The sequence below is a fragment of the Salmo trutta genome, chromosome 4, assembly GCF_901001165.1.
Source record: "Salmo trutta chromosome 4, fSalTru1.1, whole genome shotgun sequence".
Taxonomy (NCBI): Eukaryota; Metazoa; Chordata; class Actinopteri; order Salmoniformes; family Salmonidae; genus Salmo; species Salmo trutta.
Window position 1 is genome coordinate 14063446 of NC_042960.1, and position 25012 is coordinate 14088457.

The 25012-nt window shown below is 43.7% G+C and overlaps 2 protein-coding genes across 2 annotated transcripts in view; both read right to left on the reverse strand.

The window, feature by feature from the left end:
- Positions 1 to 25012, reverse strand: part of LOC115191369 (zinc finger protein 23-like) — a 417143-nt gene that overhangs the window by 367425 nt on the left and 24706 nt on the right. The window lies entirely within an intron of this gene.
- Positions 19425 to 24122, reverse strand: LOC115191317 (E3 SUMO-protein ligase EGR2-like). The gene is made up of 3 exons (XM_029749192.1): positions 23971 to 24122; positions 23648 to 23778; positions 19425 to 21013 (listed from the first exon to the last, which is right to left on the reverse strand). Exons 1-3 carry the CDS (start codon positions 24041 to 24043, stop codon positions 19787 to 19789), a joined length of 1431 nt encoding a protein of 476 aa, XP_029605052.1. The 5' UTR covers positions 24044 to 24122; the 3' UTR covers positions 19425 to 19786.

A 25012-nucleotide genomic window follows, 5' to 3' on the forward strand; every position in this document is an offset into this window, starting at 1 on the left:
GTAAGTATATAAAAGCACACTAAAACATGATGACAGACTAATCATGGAGAACACTAAACATGATGAGATAAACCAGGGACGTGAACTAGACAGAAGATAAAAACTAAAGACAACAGAGAATCCAGGTAAGCCTGTGTGAAGAAGTGTTAGTGTGGACCTGAATATGTGCATGGATTGTGAGGTTGATATGGAGAGGGAGTTCCAGAGTTGGGCAGCTGTACTGCTAAAAGCCTGGTCTTCCATGGAGCAGAGCCTAGTGCGAGGGAGGGTGAGGAGGCCAGTGTCAGAGAAGTGCAGTGAACAGGTGGGAGTGAAGGGGTGCAGGAGGTCAGTAAGGTATGAGGGTGCCAGTCCATTGGGTGCTTTGTAGGTGAGCATGAGCAATTTCAAGATGATCCTGTATTGAACTGGGAGATAGTGGAGTATGATGAGGGTGGGGTGATGTAGTCCCAAAGGTCTCGCATGTGCGAGGACTCAGCTGCATTTTTTACATGTTGAAGTCTGTCCAGTGATTTGGTGGGGAGTCCGTAGTGAATGACGCTGCAGTAGTCCAGGCGTGATAAAACAAACGTGTGAATGAGGGTTTCAGCACCTCTACAATCTTTAAGGCCACCAACTGTAACAAACTAAACCTGCATTTAAATGCTCACCTTGGCAAAGCAATTCAAATTAAAAGTTTGTCAATAATATTATCAGCAGAGATATTTGTCACTAGTGCTCATTCTTTTTATCTGGAGTTAATGTATTCTGCGTTTTGTGTTTGTTCCCACAGGCGGTTCCATCTACAAGTGCAACCTTGGTTTCAGGGTGCAGGCTCACTTCCATTGTTTTTGCGAGTCTTTGTTTTTGAATAAGAATCAGTTCCTCCAACACTTGAATAAAAGCCATGGGACATCACCCCCCGGGGGGTAGAGGCTGGGACATCCCACACTCTCCCGGTGGGTATGTGTCATATACAGTTGAAGTACTAAGTTTGGAGTCATTAAAACTCGTTTTCAACCACTCCACTAATTTCTTGTTAACAAACTATAGTTTTGGCAAGTTGGTTAGGACATCTACTTAGTGCATGACACAAGTAATTTTTCCAACAACTGTTTACAGACAGATTATTTTACTTATAATTCACTGCATCACAATTCTAGTGGGTCAGAAGTTTACATACACTAAGTTGACTGTGCCTTTAAATAGCTTGGAAAATTCCAGAAAATGATGTCATGGCTTTAGAAGCTTCTGATAGGCTAATTGACATCATTTGAGTCAATTGGAGGTGTACCTGTGGATGTATTTCAAGGCCTACCTTCAAACTCAGTGCCTCTTTACTTGACATCATGGGAAAATCAAAAGAAACCAGCCAAGACCTCAGAAAAAAATGTGTAGACCTCCACAAGTCTGATTCATCCTTGGGAGCAATTTCCAAATGCCTGAAGGTACCACGTTCATCTGTACAAACAATAGTACGTAAGTATGAACACCATGGGGCCGCGTAACCGTCATACCGCTCAGGAAGGAGACGCGTTCTGTCTCCTAGAGATGAACGTACTTTGGTGCGAAAAATGCAAATCAATCCCAGAACAACAGCAAAAGACCTTGTGAAGATACTGGAGGAAACAGGTACAAAAGTATCTATATCCACAGTAAAACGAGTCCTATATCAACATAACCTGAAAGGCCGCTCAGGAAGGAAGAAGCCACTGTTCCAAAGCCGCCATAAAAATGCCAGACTATGGTTTGCAACTGCACATGGGGACAAAGATCGTACTTTTTGAAGAATTGTCCTCTGGTCTGATGAAACAAAAATGGAACTGTTTGGCCATAATGACCATCGTTATGTTTGGAGGAAAAAGAGGGAGGCTTGCAAGCCGAAGAACACCATCCCAACCGTGAAGCACGGGGTTGGCAGCGTCACGTTGTGGGGTGCTTTGCTGCAGGAGGGACTGGTGTTCTTCACAAAATAGATGGCATCATGAGAAAGTAAAATTATGTGGATATATTGAAGCAACATCTCAAGACATCAATCAGGAAGTTAAAGCTTGGTCGCAAATGGGTCTTCCAAATGGACAATGACCCCAAGCATACTTCCAAAGTTGTGGCAAAATGGCTTAAGGACAACAAAGTCAAGGTATTGGAGTGGCCATCACAAAGCCCTGACCTCAATCCCATAGAAAATTTGTGGGCAGAACTGAAAAAGCTTGTGCGAGCAAGGAGGCCTACAAACCTGACTCAGTTACACCAGCTCTGTCAGGAGGAATGGGCCAAAATTCCCACAATAAGTGGGGAAGGCTACCCGAAACGTTTGACCCAAGTTAAACAATTTAAAGGCAATGCTACCAAATACTAATTAAGTGTATGTAAACCTCTGACCCACTGGGAATGTGATGAAAGAAATAAAAGCTGAAATAAATCACTCTACTATTATTCTGACATTTCACATTCTTAAAATAAAAGTGGTGATCCTAAGTGACCTAACACCAGGAATTTTTACTAGGATTAAATGTCAGGAATTGTGAAAAACTGAGTTTAAATGTATTTGGCTAAGGTGTATGTAAACTTCTGACTTCAACTGTACAAACTAGCAAACGGTAGTACGCCCCAAATGTAACATAAAAAAAATGAAAAATCTGTCCAAGCATGTATTAAGGAAGTACTCAGGTGTTCACAGCGGGGATGTCACTTCAACTTCAAACCTTCCCAGTTCCTGGATCCAGTGAAGGCAAATTGAGTATTTGCTGTTGTCAAAACAATGCACGGTTCAAGTCTGCCTTTTCACATACAGAGAAAGGAGGAGGCACATGAAGTGTACTGCGAGTTACCTCAATGCCAGTCTAACCATGAACTAGCACAACAATCAAGTGTTATTTTCTTTCAAATAGTTAGTGGACTATTGTACATTACAGCGGAAAGTGAAAACATGAGGGAAGATGTTTTGTTGGAGATGGTAGAAAATAAATGGTTTGGAGACAAAATGTCTGAGTGCCTGAAGCTCCAATGTCTGGCTATGGCTCAGTCGCTCCCTTTGTCGTTGAGCCCACAGTTCGTGTGCATAAATGCAAACATTATGTTTCTGTCTTTGAACCAACATGAGTGGAGCAACGTGTACCTAAGCGATTATATGCAACGCAGGACAGGCTAGATAAACTAGTAATATCATCAACCATGTGTAGTTAACTAGTGATTATAATTGATTGATTGTTGTTTATTAGATAAGTTTAATGCTAGCTAGCAACTTACCTTGGCTTCTTACTGCATTCGCGTAACAGGCAGGTTCCTCGTGGAGTGCAATGTAAAGCAGGTGGTTAGAGCGTTGGACTAGTTAACCGTAAGGTAGCAAGATTGAATCCCCGAGCTGACAAGGTCAAAATCTGTCGTTCTGCCCCTGAACAAGGCAGTTAACCCACCGTTCCTAGGCCGTCATTGAAAATAAGAACGTGTTCTTAACTGACTTGCCTAGTTAAATAAAGGTGTAACATATATATTTTTTTAAACGGCCAAATCGGCGTCCAAAAATACCAATTTCCGATTGTTATGAAAACTTGAAATCGGCCCTAATTAATCGTCCATTCCGATTAATCGGTCGACCTCTAGTGTGGAGTGCGATTGAGATTGCATCATCTGTGGATCTGTTGGGGCGGTATGCAAATTGGAGTGGGTCTAGGGTGTCCAGGAAGATGCTGTTGATGTGAGCCATTGCCAGCCTTTCAAAGCACTTCATGGTTACCAACCTGAGTGCCACGGGGCGGTAATCATTTAGGCAGGTTACCTTCGTTTCCTTGGGCACAGGGACTATGGTGGTCTGCTTGAAACATGTAGGTATTAAAGACTTAGTCAGGGAGAGGTTGAAAATGTCAGTGAAGACACTTGCCAGTTGGTCCGCGCATGCTTTGAGTACACGTCCTAGTAATCCATCTGGTCCAGCGGCTTAGTGAATGTTGACCTCTTTAAAGGTTTTGTTCACATCGGCTACCGAGAGCGTTATCACAGTCATCCAGAACAGTTGGTGCTCTCGGGCATGCTTCAGTGTTGCTTGCCTCGAAGCGAGCATAAAAGGCATTTAGCTCGTCTGGTAGGCTCGCGTCACTGGGCAGCTCGCATCTGGGTTTCCCTTTGTAGTCCGTAATAGTTTTCAAGCTCTACCAGATCTGACGAGCATGAGAGCCGGTGAGGTAGGATTCAATCTTAATCCTGTATTGACGCTTTGCTTGTTTGATGGTTCGTCTGAGGGCATAGCGGGATTTTTTATAAGCATCCGGATTAGTCTCCCGCTCCTTGAAAGTGGCAGCTTTAGCCTTTAGCGGATGTTGCCTGTAATCCATGGCTTCTGGTTGGGATATGTACGTACAGTCACTGTGGGGACAACGTCATCGATGCACTTATTGATGAAGCCGATGACTGAGGTGGTGTATTCCTCAATGCCATTGGATTTATTCCCGGAACATATTCCAGTCTGTGCAAGCAAAACAGTCCTGTAGTGTAGCATCCGTGTCATCTGACCACTTCCGTATTGAGCGAGTCACTGGTACTTCCTTAGAATTGTGGTCAGATTTGCCAAATGGAGGGCGGGGAGAGCCTTTTATGCATCTCTGGGTGTGGAGTAAAGGTGGTCTAGGATTTTTTTCCCCCCTGGTTGCACATGTGACATGCTGGTAAAAATTTGCTAAAACTGATTTAAGTTTGCCTGCATTAAAGTCCCCGGCCACTAGGAGCGCCAATTCTGGGTGAGCATTTTCTTATTTGCTTATAGCCTTATAGTTGAGAGTGATCTTAGTGGCAGCTTCGCTTTGTGGTGGTAAATAGACGGCTACGAATAATACAGATGAGAACTCTCTTGGTAGATAGTGTGGTCGACATCTTATCATAAGGTACTCTACCTCAGGCGAGCAATACCTCGAGACATCTTTAATATTAGACATCGTGCACCAGCTGTTATTGACAAAAAGACACACACCCCCACCCCTCGTCTTACCAGAGGTAGCGTCTCTGTTCTGCCGGTGCATGGAAAATCCTGCCAGCTCTATATTGTCCGTTTCTTCGTTCAGCCACGTCTCCGTGAAACATAAGATGTTACAGTTTTTAAAGTCCTGTTGGTAGGATAATCTTAATAGTAGGTCATCAATTTTATTTTCTAACGATTGCATGTTAGCAAGGAGAATAGAAGGCATTGGGAGTTTACTCGCTCGCCTCCGGCTTCTCAGAAGGATCCCCGATCTGCGTCCCCTTTTCCGCGTCTTTTCTTCACGCAAAAGGTGTGGATCTGGGCCTGTTCCAGTGAAAGCAGGATATCCTTCTTGTCGGACTCGTTAAACAACAAAGTTTCTTCAAGTCCGCAGTGAGTAATCACTTTTCTAATGTCCAGAAGTTATTTTCGGTCATAAGAGACGGTAGCAGCAACATTATGTACACAATAAGTTAAAAAAATAAGTTACACAAAAAAATAACAAAATTGCACAATTAGTTGGGAGAATGTAAAACGTCAGCCATGTTCTTCTCCTTCTTCCAAAAAAAATATATTTTTTAAAGTCTGCAAAAACACAACAGGGAATACTGTAATATTTACTGTAAACTCTTGTATATATGCTGTAGTGAAAAAAACAGTAGTATATAGTATAGTAATTAGTATTTTTGTGGATTGTTGTATACTGTAGTGTTTCTGCAGACTGTAATATACTGTAGTATTTACTGTCATTACCGAAGTATTTACTCTTGTGTTTTTGTTTTTATTATCTTTGACATAAAAGTGGAGGCATTCTCCTTGAGGAAACCTACTGGAGAAATACTGTTGCTATACCGCATAGCAGGAGGCAACTAGCCAGCCAGGCCGGAACGCAGTGCAGTGGTGTCTTCAGAAGCTAAACTCATCTCTGCCCCATCTCCTTTCTCCACGGCCAAAACTAAATTGTTTGAGAGCTCTTTAGTTTGTCCTTTTGTTCTCACCCGTGCCTGATTGATTGAACAGCAGGAATAATCTTTGCTGTGAATGGTGAGGGAAGAAAAGTGAAGAGGGATTCTATCATCTCTGTCATGTATCTTATCTTCATTGTTTTCGTTGAAGAAGGATTGAGTGTATTTTAATAATGGACATTAGGGTTAACATATACATGTTCATACTGTAAGATTTTGTGGATCGAAAAAGTGAGGTATGTTTGTCATAGTGGTAAGATACATTGATACATTGTCAGTATGTGACAGTTTTCTGATTCGTTTTTTAGGTGTTGTAACTTCGATTCTGTTTTAGAGAGGCAAAAGGGAAAACCTCACTGTTATTGTAGGTTTAACATTTCAGCCCTACCGCTGCCTTTAAAACCACTAGACTGGCATGTTTATAGCTATAACCTGTTATCATCATCTTTAAGTGTAAATGTTTACTTATGCAGAAGCTGGTTTCAGACTTATTTTTCTCATATGAACCCAATTTTCTACACTGCAAGAGAAATACAATTGCTAAAATTGTTTTGGCATATCATACCACTGTTCTACATGATTGATAATGGAACGTCCTCATCAATTTATCAAGAATTCAGATACGTTTCCACTGAGTTAATTTTAATGTGTTTGTTTTTGTCATTTTCAGTACCTCTAAAACTGATTATTTTAGGCATACATATCATTGTAAGTTTTCTATACAACCATTTTGGAAAATGTATTGCATAAATATACGCGTTTGTGATCAAACGCGATGGTGTCCTGAGTTAATCGTTGTTTTTTTTTATGAATGTGTTTTCTACTTCTGTAGTCATAAAATACGAATTCAGGCAACAACAAAAAATAGATGTATCATCATCCTTAATCCCTACCCCATACAAGTAGATGGCGATAGTATTGGTTTTGTTGGCAGGCTAGTTTTAGTCACATGCTAAACTTTAGGGCTGCAGCTGGATAGTATTGAAATGTTCAGAACCCCAAACTGTACAAGTGTTGCAAATGATATGCTTTATGAAAAAGTGAACAGGATTTCCATATATCTCCTTGACTATTCTTCAAAATGTACCTCTTGCCATTCCTCTGTATCCGTCGACGATCTTGACACTTCTGGTACTGGCGTGGACGCGCTCTCGCATTGTCCTCTCTGCGCGCTCCCGTGACACCTTCAGTTCCAATAGCTGTAGTTTCCTCCGCAATGCCCTGTTTTCTTTCTGGCTTTGAGTTATTTCCAAACGAAACACTGCATAGTCGTCATCTACGAGTTTGCAGACCTCTGCCACTGCTGCATTCGCTAGTACCTCCATGATGGAGGCTATCTGAGTGTGAAAAACCATACCGTTAGCCATTGTTAGTTAACCCTTAGCAGCTAGCTAGCGTTACCTAGATAACATTAACAACCAAGTACTGTTTCCAACGCGAATTAAAGACTACACGGGGTAAGTATGCGATGCTGTGCAGTTAAACGAGTCGTATTTAGAGTTCCATGGTGTCAAAAACCGTATAAATAACAAAAATAAAAACTGTAACGTGGAAATTTCCTTGGTCACTGTTTACTTCCGTTTACACTGAGGTGAAAGGACGTTGTAGCTCAGGGCTGTGGTTAAATGAAAAGCGTATGCGCGTTGTTCTTTTAAATACGGTACTGCTTGTGACATTACACATTCATCAGTATATTTCAAGATCAGAGCAGACTTGAGGTTTTGGGGATCTGATTCATCAGCTACCATCACTTTTGGGGAATTCTGAAGCATTTATGTAATCAAAACGATCACAAAGGATTCATGAAGGTCATGTTACATGACAGATGATAGCTCATAGAACAAAACGTAAAATATCTCCTAAACTTGTCTTAACCTCAGACCTTATTTTCACAATTTATCCCAAAACCTCATTCTGAGACTGAAGTGAAGGGTCTGGGCTGCAGACGGGATCCCTGACTGGAACCTCTGTCCTGGTGGTCATCAGAGAGACAGAGGTTGTTCAGTCCACCTGTCCACTGGTTGTGTTCTGTATGGTGGAGTCTCTGTCCCTCACGGTTGGGTCCTGGTTCCAATTCAGGAAGGAAGACCGACGGCTCCTGATCCAAGGTGGCTGGGTTTGTGACCAGCCACCTCAGAGGTCCAATCTCTCCCACCAGTAACACTGGATATCAGCAGGTCTTCATGGACTGCAAACTGTAAACACAAATTGTACAGAAGAGCATAAAGGTTTATATAAGAAACTCTGCTGTACACACACAAACATGACATGATAGTATAAAATGTTAACCACAGTCAAGCCCATCTCTAACACTGTGATATAAGTACCTAACAATATGGAGCCATTGGAGTATAATAAAAAAAAAATCCATATGTGTTGATTTAAGAATGAAGTATAATGTTTTGGTTTGACTGAGAGAAGGGAAACTCAGTCCCTAAAATTATGAACAACAGAAAAGAATGTTGATTTTGTATTTAATTTCAACAAAATGGTCACACTCACATAATGTGAAGTACAGTACTTTTATTGCACAAAATGATACGTGATAAGAATAACTTTTCTCATTATGGTAACACTTTACCTTTTCTGTAAATCTGGTACCCTCGCTTTGATAAAATTAGTTTTAGAATACTTTGGAAAAGGTTCAACATTACATTACACACAGCTTCACTAATTCATGTCAAGTAAACATGAATTAAGGCACTATCATTATCTGACTATAAAACACCAGTATCAACCTAAAGGGCCAAAGTTTGTCACTCTTCATCAGTGAAGCAGTTTTAAGAACACCATCACACCAACCAACAGCATATCATGTTCTCTGTCTCATCATACGCATTCTTTCCTCAGTTCACCTCATCCAGTTCCATATACATCCAAAACCAACAGAATTAACTACAAACTAACTAGTACTACATTACAAGTCACTATACTCTATACATGGGCCTTGTGCATTTTCTGCTGGTGTGTCCTGAGGTAGCTCCTCTCTGAGAACATCTTCCCGCAGTGAGTACAAGTAAATTACCTCTCTCCCGTGTGGACCTTCGGGGGCATCGTCACCTGGTGCTGAACCTCTTCTCACACTGGGGCCAGCTGTAGGATATCCCCCGTGTGGACCCTCTGGTGCCTCGCCAGGTTGGACAAGTGGGAGAAACTGACCTGGCACAGGTGGCACCCAATTGGTTTCTTCCCCGTGTGCATCCTCCAACAGTTTGAGAAAATTTAACACGGGAAGCGCTTCTCTTTGGTGCTGCCACCTTCAATGATTCCGTCTCTACTACTGTTATTTATCAAAGGGCTTGTGTAGCTACTTAGCGTTGAGGCACTGGCATTGTCTGAGGACTGGTTTAACAATAGGAGAGTGTGAGGAGGATGAAGACCAGGGAGTGTCTGTGTTGTCACAGGGTCCATGTTCCAGTTGATAGATCCTATAGAAGGCAGGCTGAAGGCAGCACCTGTTATGGGGTTAAAACCTCTTCCTGCAGATGGTTGGCGGGAGGCTAAGATGCTCCCCCATCTTTAGTCCGCTCAGCAGGTCAATGTTCTCTGGTCTGTCCTCTATCATCTCCTCTTTGACTAGCAGCAGATCAGGCTTCCCATCCTCCATGTCTACTGACTGTAAGAGATACAGAGTGAGAGGATGTTGGATCAAGACATCTGATATGAGCACCCTGCTATGGAGCATCTTCTGATTGGGCAGTGAGGGATTGATATGAGTACTATGCAAACATGTTAGTTCATTTGATACTATTCAAACGTGTTAGTTGATTTGATTACTTGACACTTTAATGGTTTGATCATTCAAAGACATGGTCCCACACTTAATGCAAAATGATTCAAGACCTGGGACTGTATCCACAAAGAGTCTCTGAGTAGAAGTCCTGATCGAGGACCAGGTCTCCACCTGTCTAGATGATCAAAAAACAAATAAAGCAACACCTTATGGCATGACGCCTACCTCATGTGACCTACTTGTTGTGTGTTTGTACTGAACATGTATGTGTAACTGATAGATACACACACACACATACATTACATGTTAATGTTTTTAAATGTATGTAGATTGTAGTCTTTTTCGTTATGGGCTTCCGAGTGGCGCAGCGGTCTAAGGCACTGTATCTCCGTGCTTGAGGCGTCACTACAGACACCCTGGTTCGATTCCAGGCTGTATCACAACCGGCCGTGATTGGGTGTCCCATAAGGCGGCGCACAATTGGCCCAGCGTCATCCGGTGTAGGCCATCATTGTAAACAAGAATTTGTTCATAACTGACTTGCCTTTTCAAAATATATATATTTTTTAAAGTGTCGGACCCCAGTAAGATTAGCTGTCGCACATTGCCGTCGGCTAATGGGGGATCATCTCAGTGAGACTGTGTGTGGTCCTGTGCTGCTCAGCTGGTACCTCTGTGGGTTCAGGAGGAGGTGTAGTCTGGTTGTCCTCCATGACCATGGTCCCCTCAGGGTTCCCCAGACCCTCCTCACACCCCTCCTCCTTTACCAGCAGCACCTCTGGACCCTCCTCCTGAAAGAGACAGGTGATACAGATTACACAGACATACACTCCCTCAGGTACGTACACACACACACACACAGAGATAATAAACACAGTTTCAAAGTGGAGTGTTTACCCATCCCCATTATAGATTAAATGGGGCTTGTTTGAACAATTTTCATAGTTTGTATAGTTCCTTACTCATAATGATTCATTTGTGTGTACCCCTTTAAGAAGAAAGAAATTCATGTAACTCCGGTAAAATAGGTCTTTCGTTTTGAATGGTTTGAGCTGGAGACGTTTTCTGCATTGTAAAGGTGAAACCACCGACACAAAGCCATGCTCCGTTTGTTTCTATGGCAGCAGTGGCGGTTCTAGACCATTTCAACTGGGGGGGCAAGCTGGGGCAAGTTGCACTGTTAGAGGGGCCAGTTACATTAGATGTTGTTGTTGTCATATCGTTTTCTTCACTGCATTGCAGGCATTTGCAGGCAAAAAAACATGTTCATAATCATCATCGTTGCCACAGTCTAATAACGGATGTAAAAAAAGAACGATAGCAAAAATGTGTTATGTAAAAATTATTTCATACTCCACATTTAGGGGGGCCACAAGGGGGTCCAAAATTGTTGTCACAGGGGCACTGCCCCCCCAGAACCGCTAGTGTATGGCAGAAGCTCTGGTAGAGCTAAGCCTAATTATCAGACTTGCCTGTGCTAATGGTTCTCGCAATTACTTTGCTCATGAATGTTTCAAATATAACAGCCTGACCGCTCTGGACTTGAAACAACGATGCTGATGTAACTATGTGCCATTCAAAATATTATCTGAGCGGCACTGGTGCCCTCAAGTCAAAATTCCATTTGCATTCCACAGGTCACGTTTCTAAGTGTGTGTTCCATAATTTTTCAAGATTAGGAAAAGTTTTGTGGCACACTTGAGGGTTCCTCAAGGCACACCAGTTGAAAACCACTGCTCTGGACTGCAAGGTAGGGGAACCCTAACCATATTTTCATCCCTGTCCAATAGGAGAACATGGTTCCAGGGCTCACTGTGAAACCCTCTCAGCCATTTTTAGGTTCTGAGATGTGTTTTTCCTCTACGTGGCAAAGGTAACATGGATCTGTTATGGAGAACCCTCTCCATTTAACTAGAGATCAGTCAATATAATAATTATTTACTTTACTTTCTGGGTCTTAGAGAAGAAGGGGGACGGGACGGCGCCCTCACCTGGCGCCAGAGCCCCAAACAGCTATCTGGTACTCTCTAGTCCACAAAGCTTCAGCTTTTCCTCGTTACGATTTTACTGCGATTGGTTCACACAACCGGGCCAATGCCTGCTCTGCCTACCCATTTTATGGGAGTTAGCAGCTGAGGATATACACTACATGACCAAAAGTATGTGGACACCTGCTTGTAGAACATCTCATTCCAAAATCATGGGCATTAATATGGAGTTGGTCCCCCCTTTGCTGCTATAACAGCCTCCACTCTTCTGGGAAGGCTTTCCACTACATGTTAGAACATTGCAGCGGGAACTTGCTTCCATTCAGCCACAAGAGCGTTAGGGAGGTTGGGCACTGATGTTGGCCGATTAGGCCTGGCTTGCAGTCGGCGTTCCAATTCATCCCAAAGTTGTTCGATGGGGTTCAGGTTAGGACTCTGTACAGGCCAGTCAAGTTCTTCCACACCATGCAGGTAGCGTTCTCCTGGCATCCACCAAACCGAGATTCATCTGTCGGACTTTCCACTGATCCAGAGTCTAATGGCGGCCATCTTCACACCACTCCAGCCGACGCTTGGCATTGCACATGATGATCTTAGGCTTGTGTGCGGCTGCTCAGCCATGGAAACCTATTTAATGATGGAAACCTATTTAATGAAGGTCCCGACAAACAGTTATTGTGCGTTGCTTCCAGAGGCAGTTTGGAACTCGGTAGTGAGTGTTGCAACCGAGGACAGACGTGCTATGCGCATTAGCAGTCGGCGGTCCCGTTCTGTGAGCTTGTGTGGCCTACCACTTTGCGGCTGAGCCGTTGTTTCTCCTAGACATTTCCATTTCACAATAAATGCACTTCAAATTGGCCGGGACAGCTCTAGCAGGGCAGAAATTTGCCGAACTGACTTGTTGGAAAGGTGGCATCCTGTGACGGTGCCACGTTGAAAGTCACTGAGCTCTTCAGTAAGGCCATTCTACTGCCAATGTTTGTCTATGGAGATTGCATGGCTATGTGCTCGATTTTATACACCTGTCAGCAACGGGTTTGGTTGAAATAGCCGAATCCACTAATTTGAAGAGGTGTCCACATATACTATATATGCAAAAGTATCTTCGCTCCTGACAACCCTCTTCCATGGAGCAGGGCCAAGAAATACCAGTTACTTAGCTGTCCTACTACCCAGGATTAGGAATACTGCGCTGCAGTCATTTCCTTTTTCCTCTTGACAACCCTCCTCCATGGAGCAGGGCCAAGACATACCAGTTACTTAGCAGTCGTTTCCTTCTTCCTCCGGCTATTCTGCCTGACGTCTTAGGTCAGACACTGGCTGCTCTGTCTCGAGAAAGCCTGCTTCCCGCATCTATCCGGACTGACTTGCTGCAGCCTGGTAGAAGCAATGACCCTGTGAGGGCCCTGGGAGACCCCACCCCCAAACCGGTGACCACATCATTTGGGGTGAGAGCTGACACCCTCAGGAAAATAGGGTGATGTCGTATGCTTTTCCTCCTATGTTGCCTACTCCCCTTTTCCCATATAAACGGAGCAAGGTAATAGTGCCTCCCCCTCATCTTCGAGCCCCTTGATGACCAGTGACTTTCCGGTCGGGAGCTACACCCTGCTCACGACCAGTCCTGGCAGCTATCGTCATGCAGGGTTTTTACCCAAGAGATCAAAGCAATTTTCTAACCTCACCCAGATGCTTTAGCCCTCAGGGCATAGCCAGTAATAAAATGTTTAAAAAGGAAGTAAGGGCCCGCGACTTGGAAGAGAGTGCCAGCTCCCTTATGCACGCTCTCTGTTTTACAGTTGTTGAGTTTAGTGGTATGACTAAACAGATTGTTCCTTCCTACACTCTGTTTCCCATGGTCTTATGTTCCCTGCAGGACTTTTCTGGATTGAGAGATGGTTTGTTAAGGTCCTCTAGTTGCTTTTTTCGGCTTGCCAAGGTACGAACAGTAATAGAGTTTATCCATAACTGTTATGTCGTTTCTGGGGGGCACGTTGCTAACTCACAGTCTCTAAGCCTTTAGGTCATCCTGGGACATGTTTATTGTGTTTAAGATACTTTCTGGTGTCCCTAAGTGAGTGGACTGTGCTCTACCAGCCACTGTTTGCACCTGCAGAATGCCAAGGGTCTTTCAGGTTAATGTACTTAACCCCATCCTTTGGCCTAGGTTGACATTTTCTCATTGTCGACACCTTGGAGCCTATGGCTTTTCACCTGTCACCTTCCCCAGAAGGGCGTCCCCATCATTGTCCAGTATGCGCATCTACTTGGATTGAACGAGAGCTTAGGCAAGGGTGTTATGCTTTTCGCTCATTGGGCTGCCACCCTCGAAAGGTCTTTCTCTCTTCAATGGTATCCTGCCGGGACTATTATATTGATTTATAATGGTGAGGGTGACAGTCTTCGGAGGGGCCCGAAAGGGGCCTCTCATACAGAGAAGTTTACCTCTTGGTCACTGTTTTTGGGACATCATTAAACTTAGATTTTGTGCATCACTTATTGGGCTTCCCCTCACTTTGAAGTTTTTCCCGACGGGATGTTCTTGCATTTTCTTGGTGCGTACTCCCTTAGTTTCGGAGCCTCTGAGGGTTGTTGATGTTAGGACTACCCTGGTTGGGCCTCCCGAGTGGTGCAGCGGTCTAAGGCATTGCATCACAGTGCTAGCTGTGCCACTAGAGATTCTGGGTTCGAGTCCAGGTTTGTCGCAGCCGGCCGCGACCGGGAGACCCATAGGGCGATGCACAATTGGCCCAGCGTCGTCCGGGTTAGGGGAGGGTTTGGCCGGCAGGGATGCCCTTGTCCTATCGCACACTAGCGACTCCTGTGGCAAGCCAGGAGCAGTACACGCTGACGTGGTCGCCAGGTGTACGGTGTTTCCTTAGACATATTGGTGCGGCTGGCTTCCGGGTTAAGTGGGCATTGTGTCAAGAAGCAGTGTGGCTTGGTTGGGTTGCATTTCAGAGGATGCACGGCTCTCAAACTTCGCCTTTCCCAAGTCCGTACGGGAGTTGCAGCGATGAGACAAGACTGTAACTACCAATTGGATACCATGAAATTGGGTAGAAAAAGCGGTAAAAACTTAAAGTAAAAAATCTAGTAAAAACAAAAAGGACTACGCTGGCTTCGGAGAGCATGTTTTGCCATATGGGAGTTGGCCATATCCCCATATGAGATACATCGAAACAAGTATTTGAAAGAGAACTTAAGGTTACTTTCATAACCCTGCTTCCCTGATAATATGAGTGAGATGTAATATCGCATTTCCCTGCTCACAAAGGCGGAAGAGACGAATGCTTGTGAATGACCCAAAGGTGGGAGAGTGGCTCCTTATAAAGGAGGTGAGGGCCTCACCTCATTCGCCACTATACCAGTCTGTCTCCAACAGATGCTTTTGATAAGTCCTTCCAAGAGTATTGGTGATCCTGATGAATCCCCATATGTGATATCGAAACAAGTATTTGAAAGAGAACCGGGGTTATGAAAGTAACCTTAACTTTTAACGCGATGTCGGTGTATGCAGAATAGGGCGAGGTCAGATGTGATATGGAAATTTTAATGTTTGTGCTTTTCTTATAACATATTTCTGTATTCTATTCATGTGCTGTTCTATAAACCAATTTCTGTGCTCATGCAAGTGGTTGACTGAACAAATCCTCCTCTTATCAGGAGCTGCAATTTGGCAGTACACCCTGACCTTGTTTTGAGAACAAACTAAAGATATCTCAGTTTCAAGGTCTCAGCTTAGAAAGAAGCTTCGTGAGGTGTTGGTCTGTCACATGTTATGAAACAGTATTGGTCTGTCACATGTTATGAAACAAAACTGTAATGATGAATTAATTATGCTAAAGCATGCAAATATAACAGGTCTATGTATATAAGATAACTGCTGGGTCTGCCCAGGCAGAGCTCCTGATTGACATGTGTACTGTGGTTCATTGAGTTGGTTGAAACCTCTCCAGCACGCTGACAATAAACAATGATTAATTTGGGTGTCCCTGTGTAAGAATTTTTCCACAAAAGATGTATAATAAACACAGTCTCAATGAGTCTTAGAATGAAAAGTTCCAGTTTGTGTTTATTTAACATAAACAAGTTAAATACAACATATGAAAACTACACAAAACTCCATGAACTTGATAAACTGCATAAATTCTCATTTAAAAGTGTCTTGGGAAAAAATAAAGTAGTTGAATGGAAGAAATAGGCATTTGAGAACGTCATATAGCCTTCACAGTACAAACACAATATGTAACAAACTTATGTAACAGACTGAGGCCGAGCTCCCTGTCATCCAGGACCTCTGTATCAAGCGGTGTCAGAAGAAGGCCCAAAATATGAAAGATGGTGCCGTACTGTATGGTTGCCGTCTTGCAAGCTCCAACTTCCACTTTGCTATTTTGTGATTCTTTTGGCGTTAATCGTTACATTTTTGCACTAAATGTATTCACTATCATTTCTTATGATTGACAAGAACTTTTGAACATCAGATTGGCAGTTATTAACCTAAATTCCGGACTTCGACTGGGCTCTTTGTGTACCGAAGAGCCCTGGGCTCTTTGTGTACCTAAGACCCAATCTTCGGGCTAGAGGCATGAGAGCGCGCGCCCTGGTGAGACTAAGGCGAAGGGAAAACCGGCCACCACTTCCCTCCATTCTATTGGCCAGTCACTTGATAATACGATGGATGACCTCCGATCATGGATTTGCTACCAGCGTAACTCTCGTAACTGCAATATTCTCTTTTTCTGAAACATGGCTTTCGGACAAGATATTCCCCATGCCCAACTTCTATCAACACTTGTCCTTTGCCACTCGTGGTGAAAAAAGTCCTAGACCACTGTTACTCAACCCACAAGCAAGCGTACAAGGCCCTCCCTCGTCTCCCCTTCTGCAAATCAGATGATAACTCTATGCTCCTGCTTCCTGTTTACAAACAGAAGCTAAAACAGGAAGTACCTGTGATGCGCTCTGTAGATTTTCCCGGTCAGAGGAATAAGGCAACCCCACAGAGTTACACACACTAAATAACTTTTACTTCCAGAGGACATATGAGATAGATGTGCTTTTCTGTCCCTGCATTACATCACTCTTGTCCACTTGAAGAGAAACTAAGGAGGCTCTGACCTGAGCAGGCAGAAGGACTGTCAGGTGTCCTGCACCCTAGCAACCTATCGGTGGCCTGGTAGCAGAGGTCATTGGGAGTTTGGGGAGACAGTTTATGATCCCAAGTCTCTCTGGCACAGTCTGGGGGATGGGTGGAGTTATAAAACTCACAGGCAGGGAAATCTGTAACAGCCACCACTAAATATGGGTAACATATTTACAGAAAGAAGGATTGAGAAGGAGTGTCAACAAAGTCAGCTGGGAGCCCTCCTCGACCAGCTATGTTCCGCCACCCCAAGTCGCCCTGTCAGTGGCAAGTAAGGAGTGCTTACTTAATTTGCTTAGCCACACAAGGAGACTCTATGACTGTAGTGGCTCTTTAATGACATGTGATTGGCCAACAAGCTTCATCCGCCACTCTGCATAGGCTATTCCAGTCCAGCGGTGGAGAACATTTTTCTCCACAATCTCTGTCCATCGCAGTTATAATCGACTGTGAAGCCATTAGGCCTATGTATTCGTTTGGGTTCACAGTGCGGACCGAACCGAGGTGTACAAATACAATACCATTACAGCTCTACTGGATTGTATTGCTGCCGTTTTACGGGCTCCTGACCAATTCAGCTATTTTGTGTTTTTCTTTTAGCTGATCTTACCTTTTTTAGTACATAATGTTTCCTATGATCGAAAATAGTTTTCTGGACATCAGAACAGCGATCACTAACCTTGATTTTGATGAAGATTTGTACTTCAAATGAGTCGGCGGCGCGGGACATATTGCTTACCCCTGACCAGGCCATAATCCCAGAGACTCCGAGGAGAAAGAGGCGGCGGCGTAAACCAGGCTGACTTGCAGGGCACCCTGATGAAACTGCGTCGCCGAGTGAATAAACCGCATCTACTCTCCGTTCTAATTGGCGAACGTACAATCACTGGAGTACAAACTGGACGAGCTCTGTTCCGAGACTATCCTATCAACGGGACCTGAATAACTAATATCCTATGTTTCTCTGAGTCCTGGCTGAACAAGCACATGGATAATATACATCTGGCTGGTTTTTCTATGCATCAGCAGGACAGAACAGCAGCTTCGGATAAACTCAGGGGGGAGGTGTGTCTTTGTTAACAACAGCTGGTGCGCAATCTCTAATATTAAGGAAGTCTCAAGATTCTGCTCGCCTGAGCTAGAATACCTCATGATAAGCTGTAGAACATAAATACATTTACGTCATTTAGCAGACGCTCTTATCCAGAGCGACTTACAAATTGGTGCATTCACCTTATGATATCCAGTGGAACAACATACTAAGAGAATTTCCATCTATATTTTTCGTAGCTGTCTATTTAACAGCACAAACCGATGCAAACTGTATAGGGCCATAAGCAAACAAGAAAATGCTCATCCAGACGCGGCGCTCCTAGTGGCCGGTGATTTTAATGCAGTGAAACTGAAATCCGTTTTACCTAATGCAACTAGAGGCGAAAAAAACTCTAGATCAGCTTTACCCCACACACAGAAACACAAAGCTCTACCTCACCCTCCATTTGGCAAATCTGACCATAACTCTATCCTCCTGATTCCTGCACACAAGCAAAAACTCAAAACGGGAAGTACAAGTGGTCCCGGAAGTGGTACGATGAAGGGGATGCTAACCTACAGAACTGTTTGAAGAGTTTACCACATTGATCACCAGCTTCATAAATAAGTGCATCGACGACGACGTCCCCACAGTGACCGTACGTACAGTACGTACATATCCAACCAGAAGGGTAGGCAACAACACATCCGCCACACTGATCTCAACACGGGGGCCCCTCAGGGGTGCGTGCTTAGTGCCCTCCTTTACTCCCTGTTCACCCACAACTTTCGTGCACTACTCCAACACCCTCATTAAGATTGCTGACGACACGAGTTTGCTGACGACTCATTGTCATCGGTGATCAGGCGTACCACCGTCGTGTCATCGACGGTGGTACGCCTGATCACCGATGACAATGAGGCAGCCTATAGGGAGGAGGCCATAGACCTTGCTGTGTCGTGCCAGGACAACTTCTCCCTCAACGTCGGCAAGACAAAGGAGCTGATCGTGGACTACAGGAAACGGATTGCCGAGCAAGCCCCGATTCACATCGACGGGGCTGTAGTGGAGCAGGTCGAGAGCTTCAAGCTCCTCGGTGTCCAAATCACTAAGGATCTATCATGGTCCAAACACACCAACACAGTTGTGAAGAGGGCACGACAATGCCTCTTCACCCTCAGGAGGCTGAAAAGATTTGGCATGGACCCCTCAGATCCTCAAAGTTCTACAGCTGCACCATTGAGAGCACCTTGACTGGCTGCCTCACCGCTTGGTATGGCAATGGGTATTATGTTTTTAGAAATGTTTACAAATTATAGAAACATTTAAAGTTTAAATGTCTTGAGTCAATAAGTATTCAACCATTTTGTTATGGCAAGCCTAAATAAGTTCAGGACAAAAAATGTGCTTAACAAGTCACATAATACGGACACTGTGTGTGGACACTTTGTGCAATAAGTGTTTAACAATTTTTAAATGACTACCCCATCTCTGTACCCCACACATAATTATCTGTAAGGCCTAGTACCTAACTATATGTACATAGCTACTTCAATTACCTCGTACCCCAGCACATCGACTCGGTGCTGCTACTCCCTGTAGCCATGTTATTTTTACTCGTTATTCTCTGTCTATTTTTTACTCTTATTACTTAAAAAAAAATCATCTTTAACTCTGCATTGTTGGAGAAGGATCCGTAAGTATTTCACTGTTAGTCTACACCTGTTGTTTACGAAGCATGTGACAAATACAATTTGATTTGACTTTTTAGGCTTAAATATGCCTTATATATCACACAATGTCTGGATGCAATATTCTACCCAGGAATATTCAACACTGATTCTGTTACTGTCGTTATTCCAAACGCATCTGTCGATCTTTTCTGCAGACAACAATGAAAATTAATCTTAGTCTTAATGCAGGGTTTGATCTAAACATCAGAAGCTATTGAGTGGAATGGTTTTTCTGCTGATGTATCCTGAGGTAGCTCACTGCGTACAAGCAAACAGCTTTTCTCCCGTGTGGACCTTCAGGTGCATCTTCAGCTGGTCCTGGCGGGAAAACCTCTTCTCACAGTGGAGGCAGCTGTAGGGTTTCTCCCCTGTGTGGACCCTCTGGTGCCTCTTCAGATGGCCAGCCTGGGCGAAGCGCATATTACACTGGGTACAGCTGAAGGGTTTCACCCCTGTGTGGACCCTCTGGTGCCTCTTCAGGTCACCAGCCTGGACGAAGCGCATATGACACTGGGTACACCTGAAGCGTTTCTCCCCTGTGTGGATCCTCTGGTGGATTTTCACTTTCTGGGGGCAGCTGAAGCCTTTGTTACAGAACATGCAGAGGAACCGTTTCTCTTTAACATTGCCTGATGTGGCTGCCCCTCCCTGAGCCTGGGCTGTAGCCCTGTCATTTGAGTTCAATACCTGATCAAAAAGGCAGTTGTGTGAATCGGAAGGCCCCATCGATGTGGACCCGAGGTCACGATCTCTGAGCGCGAGTAAAGGGGAGTGGGTTGTGACATTTGGATTCGTTTCTAAGCATTCCCTGTAATCTAAGAAATCTCTTCCCTGTGAGTGTCCGTCTCCTAGGTCTGCATTCCATGTGGGAGGAACGTCGCCCTCCACTTTCACAGTCACCTCATCTACGACCAGACCCTCCCCTTTCTTATCTAGGCACCCTTTAGAGTATACACTACTACTGTAGGGGTTCCAGTCCCCTCTAGACAGATCAGTCTGGGTCTCTAAACCCAAGGGCATGTTGCCAGGGTCCATCTCTGTAGTGTAAGAACAAGACGGATCGTTGCCAGTCTCTAACGCGTCACCTGAGTCCCGATGGGAATGAACTGTCCTAGGGCTTGGGTTATCGTAAAGTAAATACTTTGAACTGGGAGCAGGAGGACAGCCCAGTGGCCCCAGTCCCAGTCGCTCTGGGTCTGATCTGTGGTCAGATCCTGTGTGTAAGAGCCTTTGTGTTACAATTAAAGTCTCTGTGTCTGTCTCTGACTTGACGACGGCGTTCAGCGTTCCATTGACCTCCGTGATGATGCGTCGGGTCCTGGGCTGCACGGCGGTCGCGTGGTTCTCCGTGGTAACAGGGGGCGCCACTCCAGCCGCTGCTCCAGTCTGGATGTCTCTGCTGTGTTGTGGGTCCTCTCCTTCAGTCCTCTCCTGCTTGACCAGAGACGATCCTCCAGAACCTGCCGCCACAACATCTGCAGACTGACACAAGAAGAGAGAAGGTTATTACAGGTACATGAGTTGAATTGGATAACAACATCACACGGAAGTCGCACAAGCTCTGTTATGGCCGATAAATGAGGATGTACCACAGAGATAGATAGAGGACTCTAGTGCCCAAAATCCTGTTTTAGCATGGGCAAAGCTATTGAGGACATACATCGTTTTGAAGCAGTCAACACGGTGGGACTTCTTGTGGGTTAAGGAAGGATCACATAATTCTTTTCAGGTCATCAGGAAGGATCTTTGATCAGCAAATGAATTATACTTGTGAGTAAACATTCCATAAGTGCAGGTGGCAGTAAATCGTCAACATTGACTTAATACCTGTTCAAACAACACACTATCTGGCAGTGTACACTAGAGGTCGACCGATTAATTAGGGCCGATTTCAAGTTTTCATAACAATCGGTAATCGTCATTTTTGGACACCGATTATGGCCGATTACATTGCAATCCACGAGGAACTGCGTGGCAGGCTGACCACCTGTTACGCGAGTGCAGCATCAAAAGGACCTGGTTGCTGCAAGGAGCCAAGGTCATCGAATCAGAGCCTACTTCAACTTCACCAAACGGGTGATGATTTAATAAAAGCGCATTCGCGAAAAAAGCACAATCGTTGCACCAATGTACCTAACCATAAACATCAATGCCTTTCTTAAAATCATTACACAAGTATATATTTTTAAACCTGCATATTTAGTTAAAAGAAATTCATGTTAGCAGGCAATATTAACTAGGGAAATTGTGTCACTTCTCTTGCGTTCAGTGCAAGCAGAGTCAGGGTATGAACTGTGTGAAGACCATTTCTTCCTAACAAAGACAGTAATTAATTTGCCAGAATTTTACATAATTATGACATTAACATTGAAGGTTGTGCAATGTAACAGCAATATTTAGACTTTAGGGTTGCCACCCGTCCGATAAAATACAGAACGGTTCCGTGTTTCACTGGAAGAATAAATGTTTTGTTTTCGAAATTATAGTTTCCGGATTTGACCATATTAATGACCTAAGGCTCGTATTCTGTGTGTTTATTATATTATAATTAATTAAGTCTGATTTAATATTTGATAGAGCAGTCTGACTGAGTGGTGGTAGGCAGCAGCAGGATCATAAGCATTCATTCAAACAGCACTTTCCTGCTTTTGCCAGCACCTCTCAGCAATGCTTGTTTATGATTTCAAGCCTATCAACTCCTGAGATTAGGCTGGCAATACTATAGTGCCTATAAGAACATCCAATAGTTAAAGGTATATGAAATATAAATGGTATAGAGAGAAATAGTCCTATAATTCCTATAATAACTACAACCTAAAACTTCTTAACTGGGAATATTGAAGACTCACGCTAAAAGGAACCACCAGCTTTCATATGTTCTCATGTTCTGAGCAAGGAACTTAAACGTTAGCTTTTTTACATGGCACATATTGCACTTTTACTTTCTTCTCCAACACTTTGTTCTTGCATTATTTAAACCAAACTGGCTCTAACCAGAATAGAAAGAGGAGTGGGAGGCCCTGGTACGCAACTGAGCAAGAGGACAAGTACATTAGTGTCTAGTTTGAGAAACAGACGCCTCACAAGTCCTCAACTGGCAGCTTCATTAAATAGTACCTACAAAACACTAGTCTCAACGTCAACAGTGAAGAGTCGACTCCGGGATGCTGGCCTTCTAGGCAGAGTCCCTCTGTCCAGTGTCTGTGTTATTTTGCCCATCTTAATCTTTTCTTTGAATTGGCCGGTCTGAGATATGGCTTTTTCTTTGCAACTCTGCCTAGAAGGCCTGCATCCTTTAGTCGCCTCTCCACTGTTGACGTTGAGACTGATGTTCTGCGGGTGCTATTTAATGAAGCTGCCAGTTGAGGACTTGTGAACTGGTTAGAGCCAGTTTGCGCTGTTCTGTGAAGGGAGTAGTACACAGCGTTTTACCAGATCTCTGTTTCTTGGCAATTTCTCGCCTTACGAGTTTCCGAAGAAAGGTCTTTGTTTCTGGCCATTTTGAGCCTGTAATCGAACCCACAAATGCTGATGCTCCAGATACTCAACTAGTCTAAAAAGGCAAGTTTTATTGCTTCTTTAAATCAGCACAGTTTTCAGCTGCGCTAACATAATTGCAAAAGGGTTTTCTAATGATCAATTAGCCTTTTAAAATTAAGAACTTGGATTAGCTAACACAATGTGCCATTGAAACACAGGAGTGATGGTTGCTGATAATGGGCCTCTGTACACCTATGTAGATATTCCATTAAAAACCAGCTGTTTCCAGCTACAATAGTCATTTACAACATTAACAATGTCTACACTGTATTTCTGATCAATTTGATGTTATTTTAATGGACACATTTTTTTGCTTTTCCTTCAAAAACAAGGACATTTCTAAGTGACCCCAAACTTTTGAATGGTAGTGTATATAAATGAGATATTTATGTATATAATTTAAAATAACTTTGCTAACATTTCTAAAAACATGTTTTCACTTTGTCATTATAAGGTATTGTGTGTAGATGGGTAAGAAAAAATCAATTGAATCCATTTTGAATTAAGGGTATAACACAACAAAATGTGTAATAAGTCAAGGGGTATGAATCCTTTCTGACACACTATTACACTAACCTCTATCACGATAACATGCTGGGTTGAGGTTCCACTCTCCTCATCAAAGGTGATTGGTTGGTCTTCTCTCCATGTATTGTGTCCAGCTGGCTTCCCAAAGCTCCTGTAGCGTCCAGTGAGATGTCCTTCACCTGAGAGAGTGATTGAGGGGTGCTTAGGTTAGCTATCGTCAATGCTCAACGGTATATTGTACACTACTGACAATGTCTAGAATTGTCAAGGATGTTAGGTAACACTTTTAATAACTTCTTGCAAGATCGCTATGTAATCAGAGGAAGTATTGCATACTATCCAAACACATACAGGGACGGGGCAAAAAGTACCTCTTGCCATTCCTCTGTATCGGTCGAGGATCTTGACAGTTCTGGGACGATTGGCGAGGACGCGCTCTCGCATTGTCCTCTCTGCGCGCTCCCGTGCCACCTTCAGTTCCAGTAGCTGTAGTTTCCTCCGCAATGCGCCGTTTTCTTTCTGGCTTTGACTTATTTCCAAACGACACACTGCATAGTCGTCGTCTACTAGTTTACAGATCTCTGCCACGGCTGCATTTGCTAGCACCTCCATGATGGAGGCTATTTGAGTGTGAAAAATCATAACGTTACGGTTACAGTTAGCTAACGTTAGCAGCGTTACCTAGATAACATCTATCAACCCCAAGTCCTGTCTCCAACGCAAATGAAGCACTACCTGGGGTAAGTATACGATGCTGTACGGTTCAATTGGTCATATTTTGAGGTCCAGGGTGTTAAGAAACGTGGAAATTGTTCGTTGTCGCTGTTCACTTCCGCTTACACTGAACAGAAAGGATTGTATTGGTATGAGTCATAGGTCAAAGGGTGTGGTGAAATGAAATAAAAAAAGGATGCGCGCTGTTCTTTGAAATACGGTACTGCTTATTACGTTACACATCAATTCTCCTATGATCAGTATCTTTTAAGCTCATGTTTAGAAATAACTGTGTTAGTAAGAGTACAAAATAATATTACTTTATTCAGCTCAGTAAGGTAACTATCCTTGATCTAGCTTAGGTTTACTGTTTCTATAAAAACAGGTAGTTACACAATCCTGTCTTAAATGACAATTTAACAAAGGGTTAAAAAGGGGTACGTGGTTAATTACCCTCACCCCAAGACACTTCACATGATGACTATAATATGTCAGATAAAGAATGGTTCCCTTTGTACATCTCAGCCACTCGGATTTCTCCCCATTGTGGACACTCCTAGGTCTGATTAGGTAACTCAGAAAGGAGAAGCTCTTGTAACATAAATTGCACTTGATTTGCCTCTCCTTGGTGTGAACGATCTGGTGCCTCTTCACATAAGTCACCTCCATGAAGCGCGTCTGTCCTAACGCACGGCTTCT

Bases quoted from the DNA above. Each gene is read 5' to 3' on its own strand.
- LOC115191317 (XM_029749192.1), bottom strand. From the start codon at position 24,043: ATGCGAGAGCGCGTCCTCGCCAATCGTCCCAGAACTGTCAAGATCCTC. The intron at 23,779-23,970 runs GTACTTTTTGCC...TCACTCTCTCAG, and splicing joins ATACAGAGGAATGGCAAGAG to GTGAAGGACATCTCACTGGA. The intron at 21,014-23,647 runs GTTAGTGTAATA...TTCTTGTGTCAG, and splicing joins AGCATGTTATCGTGATAGAG to TCTGCAGATGTTGTGGCGGC.